At 48.1% G+C, this 21,201-nt stretch overlaps 1 protein-coding gene across 9 annotated transcripts in view; it reads right to left on the bottom strand.

Moving 5' to 3' along the window:
* Positions 1–21,201, bottom strand: part of Phc2 (polyhomeotic homolog 2) — a 101,403-nt gene that overhangs the window by 8,206 nt on the left and 71,996 nt on the right. For 7 of the 9 annotated variants that reach the window (XM_027399351.2, XM_027399350.2, XM_035439605.1 and 4 more), the window contains 5 exons: positions 5,279–5,481; positions 3,667–3,796; positions 2,922–3,036; positions 1,422–1,563; positions 358–634 (listed from right to left, as the gene is read on the bottom strand). In XM_027399351.2, the coding sequence (XP_027255152.1) occupies positions 358–634; positions 1,422–1,563; positions 2,922–3,036; positions 3,667–3,796; positions 5,279–5,481 (867 nt within the window). Of the gene's footprint in view, positions 1–357; positions 635–1,421; positions 1,564–2,921; positions 3,037–3,666; positions 3,797–5,278; positions 5,482–18,717; positions 18,852–18,995; positions 19,128–21,201 lie in introns of those variants that run through there. The other 2 variants (XM_027399355.2, XM_027399354.2) reach the window with 2 other exon arrangements.

The raw sequence follows: 21,201 nt of genomic DNA on the forward strand, positions 1-21,201 counted from the left end.
GACCTCTGGAAGAGCAAACAGTGCTTTTAACCACTGAGCCATCTCTTTAGCCCTCTGCTGTTTATTTTTATGTTTTCCTGACACTACACTCCCTCCTGATTTCTTTCCCACTTGCCCAGGAAGAGACAGAGCTAATTCCATGCTTATGTACTTCAGAAACCACTTCCTAGATTGCAGCTACTTCAAATGGTGGCCAGGAAGTACTCCGCAGAGACTGCTGAGCTACAACATAAGCTTTCACAAGCGGGGCCTTGTGTTCCTACCTCTGTACCTTGGGTCCTGCTGCCTCCTGGAGAAGGTGGTCCCCACTCCCTCTCACTCACGCTATTCCAGCAGTGAAATTTCCAAGGAACTTACCTGGCAGAGAGCGGATGAATTCATAGACATCTTCTACATTCCACTTTGTGGGCTCACTTGGTAGGAAGTGGTGTCCCATGCCCACCAAGTCCCGCATGTGCATGTCAGGGAGCTCCAGGTCCCTCTGGCCTTGTCGCCGTCGGGAGGTGGATGAGCTGGCTGAGATAGGTGACAAGGGTTCCTCATAGCTTGAGTTATCTGAGCACCGGCTGGAGTCTTCCTGGCTGTGTGTCAGCTGCAAGGCAGCAGTAACTGAAAGGGGTACAGTGCCTGAGGGCTGGGAACAGAGAGAAATGTCTTGCTTCAGGATTGGGGAACTGACCACTCCCACAGCAAGAAGGGGTGGAGGCAGGTGCTGCTGTTTCTTCTGCTTGGTTCACTATTCCTGGAGTCACAGCCTCTGGACAGTCAAACCCCAACATCACATCATGTGTTGACCTACACTGCAACAATCTGCTTTTATGTCTGTTCAGTATGGGCTGTTTCATGTCACTTGGACTACCAAGAGGGACTTCCTGTCTATATTCATTCTGGACTGCAGCTTTTAGCTGATTCTTAACAGGGTACAAGATAAAAGTCACCACCACAGACTTAAGGATAAAGACTGCCATGCTAGGCTGTGAGTTCCATGTCCTTGGATCTTTAGTGCCTTACAGAATCTCTGGCATGGAACTGTTGGGAAAAATATTTAATAAATGAATATCCATATTCCTGATGAAGACCTTCATAAACTCCAGTTTACAAGGGGGCAAAAGGTGGTAGGGGAAACCGTGGAGGCTGCCATCTCTCCCAGCCAGCCTAACATGGCAGTAACCTGAATAGCCTGTCGTCACAGGGCCAGCAGGGTAAGGCCCAAGAAATCAAGAATGGATGGCAACCCCCCCCCAGGGGGGGTCGTTCTAGGATAAAACTACTAGAAAAGGGTAAGGGCTCCTAGGTCGAAGGGAGGGTCCTCCTAGAGGACCCAGGGAAGGCTGGATGTAAGACTCTAAGAGGTGAGAGCATCATGCTGGAAGGGGACAGCATGCCATGTGACACTCTAGTGTGCTCTGTTGACCTCTCACCTGCTTCTTGGTGTCCTTGGTAAGTGTGGGCAGACTAGCCTTGCTGGCCCGGCGGCGGTTGTGGGTTGTGGTCCCTGCCTTCTGCAGCTTGCTCCGGTCAGAGTGAAAGAGTCCCACTCGTTTGGTGCATCCCACATTATACCTGCAGAGAGGATCAGGCCAGTCAGAGAGTGGCCCTGGGCACACAGCCAGCCAACCTGAGTCTGTCGATAGTACAAACTGACTTCAGGACATTGCGGATGACTGAGACTCTGGGCAGGCACTTGAGCTCTGAGCCCTTCCTGGGAGGCAGGGTGTGAAACCAGGTGCCTTCTAAAACCAATCTCATGATGATATGAGGGAATGCTGGTGACATGCTTAATTCAGCCACTCAGAGTATGGCTGCCGCACACTATGGTGCTAGGAAACTAGTCTGCCCATTGTCCTGCTGGAGTGTGGCCTGCCAAAGCTTGATCAAGGCCGGGCAGTGGTGGTGCACGCCTTCAATCCCAGCACTTGAGGCAGAGGCAGGTGGATCTGCGAGTTTGAGACCAGCCTGACCTACAAGAGCTAGTTCCAGGACAGCCTCCAAAGCTAAAGAGAACCTCCCCCCCCCAAAAAAAAAAGCTTGACCAAGGAGCCCTGGCTCCTTTAGCACACCCAGGGCAGCATGGCTGAGGACAGGAACTCTGGGGCATCATAGGCGACATGTCTACCTGGAACCTAGAGAGTTCTTTTTGGGTTCTGGGCTGTCAAGGTTAAGGTGCTTCTTCAAAGAACACGGGGAACATTAGATCCTAAATTCCCTATGACTCATCAGCCGTGTCACTTTGGGCACAACTACTCCTTTATGCCTTAGTTTTCCAACCCATATAAAGGGAATAATAGTAAATACAATGGTGACAATAGTAATAGTTGCCCAGTAGAGATGTTCTGAAAACAGACAACTGACTAGCATGGCCCCTGGCACCGAGTTTCTCTGTGTGTCTGTCTGTCTGCTTTTGTTTCGGGTTGAGACAAGGTCTCCTCAGGTAGTCCCTACTGCATTCTATCCTACTACACACTGGAGGTTACCTTATTCTTGAATCAATCCTGCCTCAGTCTTTTGAGTGTTGGGATTACAGATTTGCAGCACTCCTGCCACTTTGACGTAGCTTCTCAATAAATGACAGTGCTTTGTGTCATCATCAATTCTCAGGCTGGACAGAAGCTTGCCATGGTTCTGGACTAAGTTTTATTTCTGTGGAGGGCTTTACCCTAAGAGCATGGCAGCTGCCCTGGGGGCCCAGCTAATGGGCTGCTTTGTGTGCTTGGACAGCGAGTGATTCTGATTTCTTAGGCCTAGTGCACTCACTTGGTGTGTTTGGGATACAGCGCCTTAATTAGACAGGCCAAGGAGTTTGAAGGATGGATAAGCCTCACCTACAGCATCCAAGGTAGATGATTACTAGGAGGAGGACACTAGGTACAGTCCTGAGGGCAAGGAAGGGGCTGCGCAGGGCAGTAGGGCAGGCCACTCACCTTTTTGCACAAGCCATGGAACAGAAGCGCTTAGAACGCTTGAACTTGTAGGCAAAATCCACCCGTCCACAGAGCTCACACTTGAGTTTGAGGGGGGTGCCCTCCTCTTTGGATTCTGTAAAGTATGAAAATGGCTGAGTGTGGGGAGATTATGACAGACTCCTATCCCGCCTCTTCAATATCTCTGTGGCTGTGACACCCAATGGTATCCATTTAGAAAATGACACTTTGCCACTCCTTTTGCATGGGCTAGGTCTCCCCAGGAGTGTCTGGTGATGCCTCTTGCACACTGTGGGCTGGGGCACAGCAGAAGTGGGCAGAGTCAGCATCCTCCATGACCAGGAAAGAAACAGAAGGCTCACACAAACTAAACGCAGTCCTTGTCTGGCCATGGCTGTGCCTCAGACCTCCCCATCTCAAATTCAGGCTTTTGGGGTAGCAGAAGGGGGGCAAACCTGCCTAGTGCTATACTTACTGTCATTTCTAGGCCCTGGCAATGGTCCCTATAGGAAGTGAAATTCTGAAACCGTATAGCTACTGGAGAGCCAGGAGATGGAGGCTCTTAATTTTCCTGTCTCTGTTTTACAGGGACAGAGGCAGAAGACGTACTGGTGAAATGTTCAGTAGGAAGGAATATTGCTTGGTCCCTGCTTGAGGCTCCTCCACAGACACTAAGAAAAGGGAAGCGTGAGGCCTGCCCTTCTGCCTACACCATTAGCCCTGAGCCCCAGAGTCATGTGCATACCTTGCAGATAGGGCTCCTCCATCTCTGAGTCAGTGGTGGTGGTATGATCCTGCTGGGGAAGCTTCTCAGGCAAGAACCCCTGTGCATACTTCTTCTTGAGATTCCCCACCAGCAGGGACGAGCGTCCCACCTAGAGGACAGGTGACATGGAGGCCATAGGATTAGATCCTAGACTCCTTGCTACGTAGCCTTATTATAATTACAGGTACAAAATATCCAGGCAGACATCAGCCCACCCCAGGCCTCCCGCATGCCATCATCTAAGGGTGCCCCACTTAAGGGGGCACTCTTCTGCTGTCTGGCTCCCAAAGCAAGAAACGGTGGCATTACAGTATGGGGATAGCTCAAGAAATTAGGGGTATTCTATTCTGCCAGGTGTGTCCAAGGGCATATTTCCCTCACCACTCACTGATCAGTTGCCAGGTTGTGTGCTCAGAGAGCACCAGGAGGGGCAGGGTTAAGTGTGAGAGTGTATTTAAAACTCAGCATCTCTGTTTTTGATTTTGAACTCTTCTCTACCTAACCACAGCTGAGCCAGAAGGGCAGGCAGCCACAGGAGAGAGCAGGACACAACTGAGCCCAGCCAGAGGAATGCTCTGTGGCTGGCAGCACCAAGGCTAGCGTTACCTCCTTGGACCTTTTTTTTTTTTTTTTGTTTGGGTAACCTGGTGGCCAGTGTAGATGGTGTGTGGCTCTAGCATGATGTGAGCTGCTGTCCTATCTGCCTCCGTCCCACAGTCCCACAGGCTCAGGGTTTCTCCAGAGGTAGGAGGATGACTAGACTAGGTTGGAGGGGGAGGCATGGAGCAGAGCTAGGTCCTTATAAGGCGAGCTGCCCCTGGGAGATCTGCCACTGGCTGTGGCCAATCTCCAGAAGGAGAGGGCACAAATGCCTTGTCTGTTGACTGTTCAGAAAGTGGTTCACCCACTGCAGAAATCAAGCTCAATCCTCTGGTGACTTATAAGACTTCCCACAGATTCAAAGCATAAGCGACAGGCAAATGGTACCCCAGGGATGGGGCTTCCAATACACAGTCCTCCTGAGCCACACACACCCTTTCTGAAGGCCCCCTGATCTCACTCACTCCCTTTTCAAGGCTCTGTTCCCAGAAGCACATCTCAGGCTGTACTCCCAATGCCACCATCTTGATTTCCAGCACAGCTTGAGAACTCTGTACTAACAGGTTCCTTTTTGCTAATTTTGCTAATAAATTTTGCTGTGCAGGTTTTGGCATTGAAAACTCAATAAAGTATAATTTTCCAAAGTCCACTGTCTTTTATCAAATACCCCAAGGTGAATTAAGTCCTCTACTTCAGGGGTCACAGGTCATCCCAGTCAGCGATACTGCTGAGCCTATGTGCATAAACTTCTAACCAAGGGGCTCTTGTCAATTTTTCTTATCACCAAGTCATTTTAGACTCTGGAGAAACTTGATCCTAGAGAGAAATTATTTGACAGACATTGTGGTAGATTGGGGAAATCAGCAAGGTAAGAGCAAACTGTTCACATTTTCAGAAAATTTACATGGAATTGTAAAAATATTCTAGTACACAATCCAAAACATATTAAAAAAAAAAAAAAAAAAAAGAGGGGAAAAGAAGTAGTCCGTACCGGGAAAGGCTCCGCCCCCTCCTGGATCACAAACCCTTCGATAACATGCGTCAGGATTTGGGGTTTCACAATGGCCTGTGGTGGTTTATTCTCACCATTCTGGGGGGCAGTGCCGGCGATGCTGGAGGCAGAGTTTCCGTTCCCTGAGGTCATGCCGGGGGTGCTGAGGTCGGTCAGTGCATGAACAATGCCCTGCCCTGTCTCTGCATGAGAGGGGGAGGGGGGGAGACAAAGCGGCAGAGATGAGAACGGAGACTAGTTTGGAGATGGGACAACCAGCACCCACAGTGCACACAAGCCACAGTGCCAACCAGGTGGTCCCTACCCTCCAAGACCTATTTACCACTGGTACAGCTTTAGTGGTCACACCACCCAGTGTAAGAGTAATCAGTTTCCCAACAATATGTTTTCTTGACCAGCTATTAGATCTGAACAGGCTGAACAGGCCAGAATTCTATCCCTGAAGAGTAAGGCCTCAGGCAGTTAAACAAAGCAACACTCTATTTACAGAGAATTCTAAATAAATAGTGATCGTGACATTTAAAGTCAGACCAAGAAGCTCCACTAATCACAGGCTTGTGGTATAATAAAGCAATTTGGTGGACAGATGTTAGAGGAACTTTCTACCAGTTTCCTTGGAGGGTCAGATTTTTAACAGCACTCTGAAACTGGTGCCTTGGAAATTTGGGGGCTGAAACATCAGTAGACACTATCCTTTGGAGGCTACTGCACTAAGTTATGGGGTTATTTTTTCTCCAGTGTTGAAGCTGCTGGTACAAGCTGCCATTTTTCTCTGTGACCCCTGCTTTTATCATACCACTTGTTCAGAGCACAGTAGACACTCCATCCAACCCTTTAGCAAACCACAGACCTACCCTCCACCTCTCTGGACAACCTTAATTTCTCCTTTGGAAAACTCAACACAATGCTCCAAAGAGTGGGATGGGTGCCTCCCACAGACCATCAGGGTGGGCCACCTCTTCTCCCTTCTGCCATCATCTCCTGAATGACATGCCTCACTGCTATAGAGGTGCAAGGCTTTGCCACCTCATTCTAAGCTTAATTGTCCCCCCCCCCCAGGATTTCTCTGTGTAGCTTTGGAGCCTGTCCTGGAACTCACTCTATACACCAGGCTGGCCTGGAACTCATAGAGATCAGCCTGCCTCTGTCTCCCAGAGCCCTCTCCTCAGTACCCTTCCCAAGGTTGTTCTCTGTCACCACCAAGTGCTTTAGGAACCTGGAACTTCCTAAAAGAGAAAAGTGGAAAAGCCATTTCTTTATTGCAACAAGCCTATGAACATGAAGCATAAGCCAGTGGTGCATGATAAGCAATTAGAAACAGTATTAAAATAATAAAATAAAAAACTACAGCACATTGTTACTTAGGTAACTTCTATAAACACTTTCTATATAAAGACATTTATTTCATGCTAAGGAGCCAAAATATCCCCAGGAAATGGGAATTCATGGTACCCAATCATGCACACAAGGAAATAAAAACAGGAACATTCTAGTGATGATTTCTAACGTGGCTCCGGCATAGCTCCAACCTGGAGTTCATTCTCTTACCAGCAGTCCTGATCCAGACAACCAGGAACAATCTTTCTTAATGAGAAAAGACAGCCTATGACCCGCCTCCAGCCCTCATTCCTACAGAGCCCTACTAGAAACAGACTCAGAGCTGAGCAGAAGTCCCCCAGGAGATACGACCGATGAAGGTTTTTAAACCTAATTTCTGGGGTGGGTGAGATGGCTCAATGAGTGTCCTACAAGCCTATGACCTGAGTCTGATGCCCAGAATCTACAGTGGAAGAGAAAACAAACCCAGAAAGCTGTCCTCCGGCCACCACAGGTGTACTCTGTGACAAATGTACAACTGCACTTAAATATATATGCATGTGTGCATGCTTACACACACACACACAATAATTTTAAATATATGTATGTGCATGTGTGTATGCTCACACACACACAAAATAATTTTAAATATATGTGTATGTGCATGTGTGTATGCTTACACACACACACAAAATAATTTTAAATATATGTGTATGTGCATGTGTGTATGCTCACACACACACAAAATAATTTTAAATATATGTGTATGTGCATGTGTGTATGCTTACACACAAAAAATAATTTTAAATATGTGCATGTGTGTATGCTTACACACACACAAAATAATTTTTAAAAGTCTTAAAAATTAATTTGTATCTGACTCAAAGTTATACCAGCAAGTTAAAAAAAAAAACCTTTTAAATGTTTGCGCTAATTTAAAAGAAATTTTAATAGCGTTGGCTTTTCTGTAGAAAACAAAGATGATCCCTCTTTCTTTCCTTTTCTTTTTGTTTTTTCAAGACAGGGTTTCTCTGTGTAACAGACCTGGCTGTCCTGGAACTTAATATGTAGACCAGACTGGCCTCAAACTCACCGAGATCCTCCTGCTTCTGCCTCCTGAGTGCTGGGATTAATGGCGTACGGCGTGCGTCACCATCCCTGACTGGAAACCTTCCCTTTGGAATTAGCTTTTTTTTTTTTTTTTTTTTTTTTAGTAAAAATGTTTAGAAACTGAAAAAAAACTTATTTTTACCATCTAGAAACAGCCATGATCAAGCTGACAACACAAACAAACTAAATTTCTTTTTCAAATTTTAAATTCCTACTAATTTCTGCCATTAATCCTGGCTATGTTCCTTAAGATCAGAGACAAGCTAATGAGACAGTTACACCGAGCAAACACAGGCTGGCAAGGCCAAGCGACTGTCTCCATCAGCCAGTGGATCACACCAGGTCCTGGACCTCTCAGCCTATTCCACAGGCTATCAAATAAAGATGTCAGGACCTACCACGTGAGTATCGCAGAGAGAGAGAGAGAGAGAGAGATTCTTGGTTCGTATCTATCTGTCTTTCCATCTAGAGACAAGGATTCCCACCAAGTTGCTATGGCCAGCCTTACACATGAGACCCTCTTGTCTTGGCTGTATTCGGTGCCTCCTAGTGCTGAGCTCAAAGCTGTGCACCACCACACCTCGCTACTGTTTGTTTCTGAACAGCCACAGGCCTGCCTGAGCCCAGGCTGAAGAAGTGTGTGATTTCCAATGTTTCTGGTCCTTACTATGGAATTAAACTAGAAGGAATCCACTCTCCTTGCCACTCTGGGATCACTGCCACCTCCCATCAGTCACTGGCACTCATCCCCAAACTGCTCCTGACACCCTGTCCCCTTTCTGTGGGCTCTTTCTAGTCTTGCTCACCTGTAATGTCCCCAGCTCCAACCCCTTCCTTCCTGTCTTAGGTCTGTGCTGTCAATGGACCCTGTCAAGGCAGAAAAGGCAGTCTTCCAGGCATTCATCAGCAGAGGTTACAAATCAGTGCTCACTGATGGGAAGCAAGGACTCTGATATCATCATTTTTTGTTGTTGTTGTTGTTAATCTTATGATGAAAAGACAAACAAATGAACTCCTTCACGCTGACACCACAAGTTCTAGTCCCCATCGTAACCCCGGGGAGAGATTATAGGAGACAGGACCCCAGGGGCAGAGGAAGGTGTTCACAGCTGTCTAGCTTTGCCACCGTCACAAAGCTGTCTAGTTCATCACCTGCTTTAGTAACAAAGAGTTTGGGCTATTTCTGGAAGAACCAAACAGTCTCACCCCCTGCCATGCTCAGCACACTGAGATTAATTTAATCTGCTTTCCACTCTCCCAGACTGCTTTGCAGCCTGTTTGGGGAAAAGCCGCTTTGACAGTGAAACTTGCAGGAACCCGCCCTGCTGGCCTGAGGCAAAGAAAAGAGACAAAGAAACTCTGTCTTTGGAATTCAGTTCCTCAGTGCACTCCAGCCAGGGGGATTCCCACAGGTCTCAGATGCCTTCCTACAGTTAGGACCTCAACAGAATGGCGGTGAGGGGGAAATGGACCAAGCTGTGCTGGGAAAAGGCAGGCTGGAACTTCTTTAAATTGACCACAAATGGACTACTAGTACGAGCCAATGATTAGCCACTAGGTTGCTTCTCGCTGCTGATCTCATTCACAGGCTGACAGAAACAGCTCTTTTGCAAGGGGGAGAAATAGGAAGGCCGACCCAGTGGCCCCTGTTTATGCTACTGTTTTGAGATCATCCTCTTTGGGACTGGCTACTTCTGTTAACCAAGGCAGGGGCTGTGACCCAGTCACCTCTCTGCCCACAGGGGCTAACCTAATATCCAAAATATGACACATGCTGAAGACCCGTTAAAATGCAATGAATTATAAATACGATACGATAAAAATAAACAATAATAAACTTAGTCTTTGTCATCATCATAAAGAATATAGGTATCCTTGGTACTGCAAAGAGACCTGCCACAGGTGACAATGAGTGGCATAGTTGGTGTCTACTCTATAAGTGGCATTTCTGTGGACCTGCCCATTAATGCCAGCTGCTATTTCCAATTTCACTGCCCCTCTGGAAGATTTCCTCAGCAGAGGAGAGTATGGGCACCAAGTTCATCATCCTTGGCAAGACAGGATGACCTGAAGAGGCAAAAGCAGGGAGGCTGCTACAGAGACACTTTCCAGTCGGCTGAGAGAGATCGGAGCTGGCCAGTTCAGAACCAGGTTCTTCCTATGTCCAGATGACACAAACCATCTGTTATTCAGGAATGCGGAGGGCCGATGTGTGAGTGCGTAAGTGTGTGTGAGTCAGAGGCTGACATTGGATGTCTTGGCTGGTTACAGTACGGGAAAAAGCTAATGAAATTAACAAAGAATTTAAGGAAACACCTCTGATAGAGCCCTTGCCCCAGGCTCAGCACTGCAATCATGCTTGTGCCCCAGCTCGCCTGTTCTCAGGGAAGCACCTGCAGTGATGCCTCTGGACCTGTATCCAGGAAACAGTGAGAGGCAGCCACACCTGGTGCCAGCAGCAGGCCACCTTACAGAGAAGAAAGGTAGAGTAGCAGGCCTGTGGAAAGGTCTGAGGCCACTCTTCCTAATTTCTTTAGCTCTATCTGGACCCCCAAAGAAGTTAGTGGCACTGTGAAAGTGAGGGAGCTGTCCCTTCCCAGAAGACAGCTGAAGAAGGGGTGGGCTGGAGCTCAATCCAGATACTCTTCACAAAGAGACTCATGGGAGAATGTTAAAATGAAAGTGTGGTTATACCCATTCAGACTTTGCTGTCAGTCATTTGCTCAGGTAAACATACCCTTTCCCACACTGCTTAGGGACCCAGAGGTATGGAGGGAGAAGAGGGGAGGGGACCAGAGCCAGTTGAAGGGGCCCTGAGTCTAAGGCATGAGGCGACTGGCCTTCAGGATTCAGGGACTTCCTGTGTGTGATGGTTAACCTTGTCAACTTTGGAGGATTTAGCTTCACTCATGAGACAAACTTTGGACTTGTCTGTAAGCATGTTTCCAGAGAGGTGTGATGGCAGTGGTTGGCACCATTCCATGAGCTGGGGGACCAAAGTGAATTAAAAGGAGAAAATGAGCCTAGTAACCAATCTGCTCTCTGCTTCCTGACTGTGGACACAATGTGACCAGTGGATTCAAGCTCCTACCACTATGCCTACTCCATCATGGTGGACAGCCAAAATGCACTTCTTAGGTTTTTTTGTCTTATAGTTTGCCACAGCAACAAGATAAGTATGGAGTACATCCCAGGTCATGAAGGAGAAGTTGGGCACAACTTAGTGGTTTCGGTCTCTCAGGAGGGGCTGCATAAGTGGAGCAGACAGAGTGGGGATGGCGAGGCTTTGACTGGCTGGGAACAGCATGAGGGCAGGAAATGTGTCCTCCATTTGGGACACCAAAGCAGAGGTACCATGTGTGGTCCGGGACGTCAGGGTTTGGGAACGGGCAACGATCTAGGTGAGTGATTCCCAGATGGGGACTTGAACTAATAAGAAAAGGAACGCGGCTCATCAGGTCAATACTCCAAGATGCCAGAAGGGAAGCAGCGCACAGCCTCTCAGTAGGCCTCGCATACCAGCACTTAGTGCCACGGTTCCCACACTTACAATTTAGGATGAGTCATTTCTCCCACAAATGTTTACTCTAAATTTAGACGATGACCACACATACATCTCCCATGCAGACTGCATACATTACAGGTGTGCTTTTTAGAATCCAAGCAAGAGTGACTGCTATTTGGAAGATGGTATCTTCTAGAACACACCAAAGGAGCTCTTAGTGGGGAGAAAATTGCAGGCTCCTCCCTACACTGGGTCCTGAATCCTGGATTAGCCACTGCCTGTCGCCTTCTCAGTTCTTATAAGGATAGAGCTGTGAGACACATCTGTTGCCTGGAGGCCACAAGCTCTGGCTCTGGCTCCAGCCTCAGAGCACCTTCCTCAGCTGAAGAGCCTTTCCAGAGGAGTGATGCCTGGACACTCAGCCTGGCACAGCAGGGAGCTTTACAGGCACTGAGGCAAGACTCTGGCTCCATCCCAGGTTCCCTGTGGAGGAGGGAGCTGGCCAGCAGGATGGGAAAGCAGCTGAGCCAGGTGACCTCAAGTCAGCCTGAATGCCACTTCAGGATGACCTCATTGAGGCTAGGTTAGCAGGCCAGGAGGGCAGACGAGCTTCTCAGCATTCTGGGTATGAGCTGAATATCTGCCTACAGCCTTAGGTAGAGGGCCAAACCCTCCCTCCTGGCAGCCACTGCTATACAACTGACTTTCAGGGCCCTTGTCTCTCAGGACAGGCAGAGAGGGCCAGTCTGACTCACCCCCAAATCACCGGCTAGAGTGTGCAGAAGTGGAATTGTAAACAGCTGGATGTTTTCCAAGCTGTCACCCAGAGCTAGGAGGGAAGCAATCAGTGCAGGAGACAGCCACTCTCCGCCATGCAGCTGAGGACAAGGGAGCAGTGGGGGATTTCCACTTAGAGCCCTGTACTGCTTCCTAGGCCTCAGGCTCAGTGTCATAATGGGCTGAGGGCTGATGTTAAGAGACTGTTGTGGTGGTCAATCAGCTTCTGCAGTGACTTCCAACAGGCCAGGGTACCAGGAATGCTAGTCAATCCCGGCTGCAGGGGTCAAGGCAGAGTCTAGTCTGTTCTGTTTAACAGGTCTGTCACAGGAAGGTGTCCAATGCCCTCCTGCTCAAGGACTCCCAGCCTGTCTCCATCACAGGGCTCTGGCAGATGCTATGACAGCAAGGGAAAGGCTCTACAGAGGTATCCCAGTCCCAGGAGGAGGAGATCCAGAGTGGCAGGGCAGAATAAATGCTGGTTCTGGCTGCCACCTGTGATAACCGCAGGCACAAGCTGTTCACCAAGTAGTCTCAGTTTCTCTCTCTTTATGAACAATAAATTACAGTTTGTTTATGGGGAATGCTGGTTTTGATTAAATGATGAAGCAGAAAGACACTGGGCTTACCCTAGCCTGTGATGCCACCAGGCTACACTAGACCTCAGCCTCCTGAAGTGTGACATGTGTGCCTCCAGAGAGAAAATTAAGATCACAAGGCACAACACTCAGATGTGGCCCTCACCTCACTCTCACTAAGCCCGACCCCACCCAGTCCCACACGCCAGCCCTCGAGCCTTGTTCCTGTCTCCCATGCTGTGTCTGCTGAGGGTATACCCCGTGCCTTGTCTTTGCACACCCAAGGTCAGTCTTCACAAAGATGTTATTTATCTCTACTTTGCTACGACTGCAACGTAATATAAGTGCTCTGCTCTTCAGGGAAAGCCAACTTGATTCACCATCACCAAGACTATTACTCCAAAGGCCAAGGAGACAAACACCAAATTCCCTATGGCATCTTTCCTACAGAGGCTAACAGTCATCATTAGACAGTGCAGAAGGACCCCAGAAACCAAAGGGTTTCTGAGTCTTGTCAAAGGAAGAACTTCTACCTAGGAATACAGGGCTAGGGTGGAACTTACAATGCCAGGAAGTGGTTTCCCCTGTGAAATGAAATCAGTTTAAAATGCTAAAAATAAACTCATGGAAGACAGATTTTAAAAATTCCAGTAAATGTTCTAATTATCTTCAGGCTAGTCATAGGGAAATACAATGATGCCCCCTGATATGCTAACTTCACTATTTTTGGCAGCTAACTGTGGGATCATTGAAGGTAACATAAATGGCAGCCAAGGAGGGGATGCAGGAGATGGCACCAGCCTCAGCTGTCTGGTCTACATAATGGTCCAGATGGATCCGTTACAAGTTAATTCTGATGGGTTCTCAGAAAGCACTACTCTTATTAATGTTTAACTGTATGACAGAGGGGTGTGTATATGGACATGAGAGGTGGGTCTCTGTGTCACATGGATCCTGGGACATAAGTCTGGGGGTCAGGCTTGGCAGAGCCCACTTTTTTTTTTTTTTTTTTTTTTTTTTTTTTTTTGGTTTTTCGAGACAGGGTTTCTCTGTGTAGCTTTAGAGCCTATCCTGGCACTCACGCTGTAGACCAAGCTGGCCTTGAACTCACAGTGATCAACCTGCCTCCTGAGTGCTGGGATTAAAGGCGTGAGCCACCAACGCCTGGCTGGCACATGCCTTTAATCCCAGCACTCGGGAGGCAGAGGCTAGGTGGATCTCTGTGAGTTCAAGACCAGCCTGGTCTACAAGAGCTAGTTCCAGGACAGCCTCCAAAGCCACAGAAAAACCCTGTCTGGAAAAACAACAAAAAAAACAAAAAACAAAAACAAAAGGTGTGTGCCACCAACGCCCGGCTCATCCCACACTCTTAAGTATTGTTTGTTTTTGCTGCTGCCTAGGTCAACTAGTAGCTAAGTACTGATAACCCCATGTCTGGAAAAATGGAACAAATCCACTTTAAAAGAATGCATTTGCTTCACATTAATTTTAGATTGTCACTTGCTTTGGTTGTTTCAAATGTTAACACTGCTGTGTAGCTCTGGGCCATACCCAGATATCCTGAAGATATCACTAACTAGGAATACTATGCAGTGTTTGAGGCATGAGAGCTGTGCAGCTAGGGCTCTGAAAGTAATTCTCAGTAGTCATGAACCTTTGTTTTCTTGCTGAGGGTTTCAACATGACATCAGGCCTGGTCCCCCTAATCCACCAAGGAGGACTTCATTATAACATGGCATTGAAGTCATCTTTTCCTAATATTTGACCACTAAGTATGCTTTAAAGAACGTTGAATAGGAAACCTGACCTCTAACATCTGGATTCATCTCAGAACACTGGCACGCTGCATTTAACACCATCTACTTCTTTAGCAGATGTAGAAACAGTGTTGTCTTTGGACTCATTTGAACTACAATACTTGGAAATTGAAAGACAGGACACCACTCTCCTTTCACTAACACTATCTGGAAGTGAGAGGAGTTACAAAGTTATGAAGGGGCCTCTATAGTGTAATAATGAATCCATGAGTGAAAGTTATATAACTTGTTGTTTCTGACTATACTGCTGTTTTCTAAAACTAATAATTCTGGGGAGTTTGTAAAGTGCTTGTCCATGAGTTCAGATTCCTAGCACCCATGGAAAAAGCCAGGCACGGTGGTACATGTCTATAACCCCAGCGCTAAGGGGTAGAGACAGGAGGAGGATCTTTGGGGCTTCCTAGTCAAATAATCCAGCCAACCAGTGAGCTTCAGGTTTAGTGAAAGACTCTGTGTCAAAAAACATGGGCGTTGGTGGTGCACGCCTTTAGTCCCAGCACTTGGGAGGCAGAGGCAGGCGGATCTCTGTGAGTTCGAGGCCAGACTGGTCCACAGGGTCAGGATAGGCTCCAAAGCTGCACAGAGAAACCCTGTCTCGAAAACAAAACAAAACAGAAAAAAAAACAAAAACAAACCATAAGGAAGATAAGCATGCACATGCATACACATGAACATTACACACATAACCTCCCCTAGTAATTTTACATTGCATGACTCTTGGTTAACTGTACAAACAGCACATTTGAGGGTCTGAAGAGGTGGCTCAGTTGTTGAGAGCACTTGTTGTTTCTGTAGAGGACGCAGGTTTGGCTCCCAGAACCTACAGAGCACTGTCTGTAACTCCAGTTCCAGGCAATCTGATGGCCTCTTCTACCCCCCTATGAGCATCAGGCATGTATGTGGTCATTGATACATACAAACAGACAAACACTCACACACTGAAAATTAAATCTAAAAAATTTTAAAAATAACTTACTTTTTGATCATGTCAGTCATATTCCATTTTGTTACTAATGAGAGAAAAATCTAAAATTTAATTAAGAACTACATTGTCTTGGACAAATGGCTAACTATCTGCCTAACAATTCCTCAAGTACCTATGATATGAAGTAAAATTAAAGATGGTTTGTCTCTGATATCTTTACAAATACCAAACCAGTATTATGATGTAGCTAGGAACTGAAAATGAAAAATTTAAATGTCAATTTATTTATTTATTTATTTTGGTTTTTCGAGACAGGGTTTCTCTGTGGCTTTGGAGGCTGTCCTGGAACTCTTGTAGACCAGGCTGGTCTCGAACTCAGAGATCCACCTGCCTCTGCCTCCCGAGTGCTGGGATTAAAGGCGTGCACCACCAACGCCCAGCTAAATGTCAATTCTTAAAATGAAACCTACATCTATTTAATGTGTAGATTAAATTTATCCCAAGTGCCACTTTTTTTTTTAACAGAAAACATGCTACAAGCCTTTTCCAATGGCGACTCATGGTGTAGTTTGTGCCATTCCACACCAACAGTTAAATCATAAATCTGTACGCTTTCAGGCCTCTACCTCGAGGGGAGGCCAGGTCTGAATCAATCATGGGTGAGAGGTTTCTGTGTTAATAATACAAGGGCCCAATCAGAATGCTCAGAGCACCTCGATATCCCTCGGGAGCAGAAGGCTCACACTGGTCCTCACTTCAAGATAGTCTCCTTAGGAGCACACCAAAGAACACAGCTTTGTTGGAGATTTTTCCCAACTACTGCAAACTGTCACCTTCATCATCCCATTGCCAAGAGGCACAAGACAAAGAAAGACCCACCATTTAAGATGACTCCCTACTCTCATGACACTGTGTGGGACCAAATGCCTGGAGATTAAAACTGGACAGCTGGAAGAACTTCAGCACAAACTGGATTCATTCAAGAAGAGAAAAGCATGTGTTACTTTCCTATTAACATGTAATAGGTTCAGAATCACACCTCATTCCCTAGTTTTTAGCTTCATTTTGGCTTGCTGTAAGGATTGACAGGAGATACGTGAGCTTTACTGGGCAAGGAGGCCTACCTAGAAGGTACAACACCTCTTTATACACATATTCACAACAGGAAAAGAGATAGAAAGCGATTCCACTATGACATTCCCTAGCACAGATAAAAACTCTTAGTACTGTTTTCTCTGTGTGTGTTTCCCTAAAAAAAGACAACCTTGGGGAGGCAGATGAGCAAGAAAGAGCATGTAAGGATAGAGACAAGAATATTTCAAATTTTAAGCTCATCTCTCCCCTTGATCCCTCTCCAATTTATTCCCTCTGTCTCAAAAAAAAAAAAAAAATCAGAACTAAAGATCCAAAGCATGTGAGACAGGAAATGAGTAAGGCAGGAAGAGGATGTGGTCTGAAAAAGCGTGGATTCTGGGGCTGAGCCAGAGCAAATAGGCAGCCCAGGTCAGAGCTGGGGGAAGGGGATCTCTGGCAGAAAAGACAATCTCAGGGTCAGTCAGCTTAGACTCAAGTCAATGACAGACTCAGAACAAAACACCTTCCTATGAGGTTGTCCTCCACAAGAGAGTGCAGAGCCCACAGACATGTTTGGAGACCTGCAGCCAGAAAACTGTTTCTGCCACAGAAGGAAGGGGTTGGCAGTTTCCTCTTCACTTCCAGGGAAGGAAGCAGTATGTATGAAGCCCACTTGGCAGAGGTAAATTAAAAACTAAATCAGGGCATAGGGGAAAGTTGGAAGGGTCTAAAGCCATGGGTTCCATTACCATTGTCATAAACAAACACCCAGAAAAGTGCAAAGGGCTAGAAGGCAGCTACAGGATAAAATATCAACATTCACTAAATGCCCACAGCCACATTAGCCAGGAACATTGAAGGGAAGAGAGGAGTGGGTGAAAACAAGCTGTATATTCCTGAGTCCCAAGAACCACAGCACAGTGGACTAAAACTTCAGGGGGAAAAAAGACATCTGTTCTCTGTGGTATATAAAGGCAAGCCTGGAGACATCTTGGGTGAGCAGGGAAGCAGAACTCATATTATAGTGCCAGGAGAGAGCAGGTGCCAAAGGAGCACCACTCCCCATCTGCTGGACGCTGGGTAAAACAAACCACCCTGTAAAGAAGCCAAGCCGTCCCCACCTCACTGGGGCAAGTACTTAGGAGCAGAAATGAACAGTGGATAAAAGTGTGAAGATTCCCAAACAATCTGGATGCTGGGGGCTATCTTTTACTAAACTGCCTGTGGAGCTCAACATAGTGTTTTATATAAAACAGGTCTGGTAAAATGTGCCAAATTGAACTGAACAAGACCAGAGTTGTTCAGCTGTGGGGCTGTTGGAAGATTCAAGATGAAATCTCTTGCCCTGATGACTATGTTAATAAACTACTTTTTATTTTCCAGGCAAAATGATGGGACTCCCTACAACTCCTGGCGACCCAAATCTAAACACTAGCCATAGGTCTGCAGCACTCTGTGGGAATAAAAGCGCAGGGGGGGCAGAGAGGAGAGAGAGAGAGAGAGAGAGAGAGAGAGAGAGAGAGAGAGAGAGAGGAGAGAGAAAGAGAGAGAGAGAGAGAGAGAGAGAGAGAGAGAGAGACTCTGTGTGCAGAAATACAAGAACAAGGAACAATTCCCTTGCTTCATTAGCCTGTAATATTCACACTGACCTAGAAATCCTAGCAGTTCTAACATTTGGGTTGACTCAGGAGGGGTTAGAAAAATCCCAGGTGAATGATAATTGGATTACCCAGTAATGCCCCAGGGCCAAAAGGCTGAAAAAGGCCAGGACAGTGGGGTCTGGTACAGTGAAAGTGACATTACTTTCTAAACCTAAAATTGAGAGCTCAGGCTGGCAACGAGATGGAATAGTTTAAATTAGGGCTGGCCTAGGAAAATTGCGGACACAGGAGGATTTAAGTCCGTAGTTAACTTCACAGGACATCCTCTGGGCCTAATATGCTAATAGAGGGGATTAAGGATCAAGGATGGGAAAAGTCGCAGGGGGAAAGCTGTCATTGATTTGTAAAGGAGGAGTAAGAAAAGTGAGCTCAGCAGACAGCACTGAAAGGTAGGCCGACTAGGTCTGGCGTGGGAAGTCAAGTTGATGGGAACTGTTAGTATTAAGCTAGCGAAACCTTCGGCAGCTAAGGGGCGGCGGGGTCTCACTGGCACAGACTGGCACACGACGAGGGTAATCGGTGCTTAGGCGTTCTGGCGGCAACTTCACAGGTTCGCATTCTGGCCGTGCATATTACCTCCCTCTCTCTGGACGTCAATTTAAACAGACGCTCAGACTCCGGATTTAACGGAAGGAGCCCCCAGACGCAGCATACCTTCGTTTGGCACCGGAGGGTGAGAAAACGCTCTTCTAAAAATGGAAGAGGAGCCACAGAACAGCTTGCCCTTTCCCATCAATACAAGCCCCCGCGGGACGCGGGACACGGGGATCCGGAGGCCCGGAGCGGGAGCATTGGCCGGCGGGACCGAGAGCGGAGGCGGCTCAGGCCCTCCCCGGAGGCCGGGCGCGGCAGCGCGGCCCACAGGCCTCCGCGAGGCCCAGGGCGACGCCCGTTCCTGGCACGGCGCGATCCCTCCCCGCGGCAGCACTGACCTGTCCGGGGCCCGGGCGGGCCTGACCGGGCGGGGCCTACGCAGCCCCTCGGCCCGGTGCCGCCTGGAGCGGGGGCCCGGGCGGGCCGCGTCCTCTGCGCCGGGAGCCTCCGAGCCGGGGCCGGGGCTGCCGCGGCGCATCCGACCGCTGGGCCGGGGGCCTGGACAAAGGGCGCAGGGCGCGGGGCCGGCCGACGGGCGCGGGTAGCAACCGGCTGCGGCGAGCGCTCGAGGGCTGCGACGCCGCGGAGACAATGCGGCGCGTCCCGGCCGGCTCCCGGGCCGCCTCCGCCCGGGCGGGGCGAGGCGGGGCGCGCGGCGGCGGGGCGGCCGACGCGGCCCGCGCGCTTCCTTTGTGCGCCCGAGCCCCGCCCCGCGTCCTCCGGAAGGCTCGGAGGCGTCCGGCGCGGGGCCCCTGGGGACCCGTGGCCTGTGACCCCCGCCCCGGTGGCTCCCTGTGGGGTCTCGGAGGCGAGTCTTAATGATTGAGGGTTAGTGCGTGTCAGGGCGAAGTGCACGCACCCTCTCCCTTATTGTCCACAATAACCCTCCAAGTGGTCATTATCCTCCCCACTGGGAGCGAGGATCAGAGGTGAAGTAATGACCAAAGGGACCCAGTCCTACCTCCATAAAAGGCGTAATCCCTACCGCCAGGTTTAATGTGAGGGTTAACTGATTTACAAATTGCCTGCAGTGCCTGGTGCACAGTGGGAGCCCAATAAATGTTAGTTTTCTTTCCCAAACACACTGTTTTAACTTGAACTGTCCTGGTGAGGTACCCTCACGCAGTAAGCAGGCTAGGGGGTACGCGGACACGAGAGTGGCACCAACCTCAGAGAAACTGCTGGGTGGACACAATGACTCCCCAATCCTAACTTCTCACTGGTCTCCGTATTTTCCCATCCATTGATTTTCTTCATCCATCCCTCCTCCACCACCCTCTTTCCCCCTGCTCCGGCTTCACTTTGTCCATGTTTTCTATTTCCTGCACGCTCCCCTCATTTTCTTGCTTTACTTTGCAAACTTTCAACCTTCTTTGCAGTAGAATTCACATTCCCCTTTCCTTCACACATTTGGTTTTAAAAGGGAAGATGGCAAAGGACTGAACATCCCAACTTCTGTCCGGCACTTGGCCACACTTCTGCCCTCCGTCTTAACTTCCACAGTTCTGCCAGAAAGGCGCTGTCCCTGACATTACAAGCCAAGCCCTACCCATCCCTCAAGGTCAAAAGGACCAGCAGTTGGCAAACTTCTGAAAGGGGCCACAGAAGAAATAAATACCTTAGACCTTGTAGACCATATGCTCTGGGCCCCAGCTGCTCCATCCTACTGTTGCTGAATCTGAGAGCTGCTGTAATGAATGTGTGACTATCTGTGTTCCCACAGAGCCTCACAGTGAACACGAACATCTGAATCTCATGCATTTTCTCACATCGTGAAAAAGTATTATTTTGTTCATTATGTTTGTGATTAACTTTCAGGGCTGTGCAAACACTGGCAATGTAACAGATGTAGCCTGGGGGCTACAGTTTGCCAACCCCTGCTTTATAGCAATGCCACTTCCTCTCTGAAATCTAACCTGATAATCTCCACTTGGCAGTCACATTTCCCTCTGTAACTTGGAAAGCATTTACCGAAGAGCCCATTGTGGCACATATAAAAGTGTAGCTCTCATTGTAATCTCCTGTGTGTAAGCTCCTTGATGGTAGGGAACAGTCTTTATTTCTCTGGACCTTACCGTACAACCTACAGGGCTTTGTCCCCAAGTAGGCATTCAAACATAGGCAGTATGCGTAGCTGTCTAAGGATTGGGTGGCTGACAATTGCCTATACTACACAAAGTTGATTTCTCTTGGAAGATGGGAACATCAAGATCAGGATGCTTGTGTTGTGCTTATGGCCTTGCTTGGACTTCAGAAATTTCTGACAGCCTTATGGACCAAATAGAAAAAGGAAAGCAAATGCCAGCTGATTTAGGGGTTGTTGGATGATTGTATTTGAATGAAGAGTGTTGGTTACCAGCACTCTGGAAGCACTGCTCGGCTCCTCAGGTGGATCCTATTTGGCACTTCCATCATCAAGTTGGTGAAAGAACACACATTCTGGAAGGACTTGGGCTGCTGCTTCCAGAATTTGTTTGACCCTTCTAGAATAGAGAGCAGGGTAATGCTTATTCCTGTAACTCACCTGTAGCTAAGCTGTGCATA

The sequence above is a fragment of the Cricetulus griseus genome, chromosome 2, assembly GCF_003668045.3.
Source record: "Cricetulus griseus strain 17A/GY chromosome 2, alternate assembly CriGri-PICRH-1.0, whole genome shotgun sequence".
Classification (NCBI taxonomy): domain Eukaryota; kingdom Metazoa; phylum Chordata; class Mammalia; order Rodentia; family Cricetidae; genus Cricetulus; species Cricetulus griseus.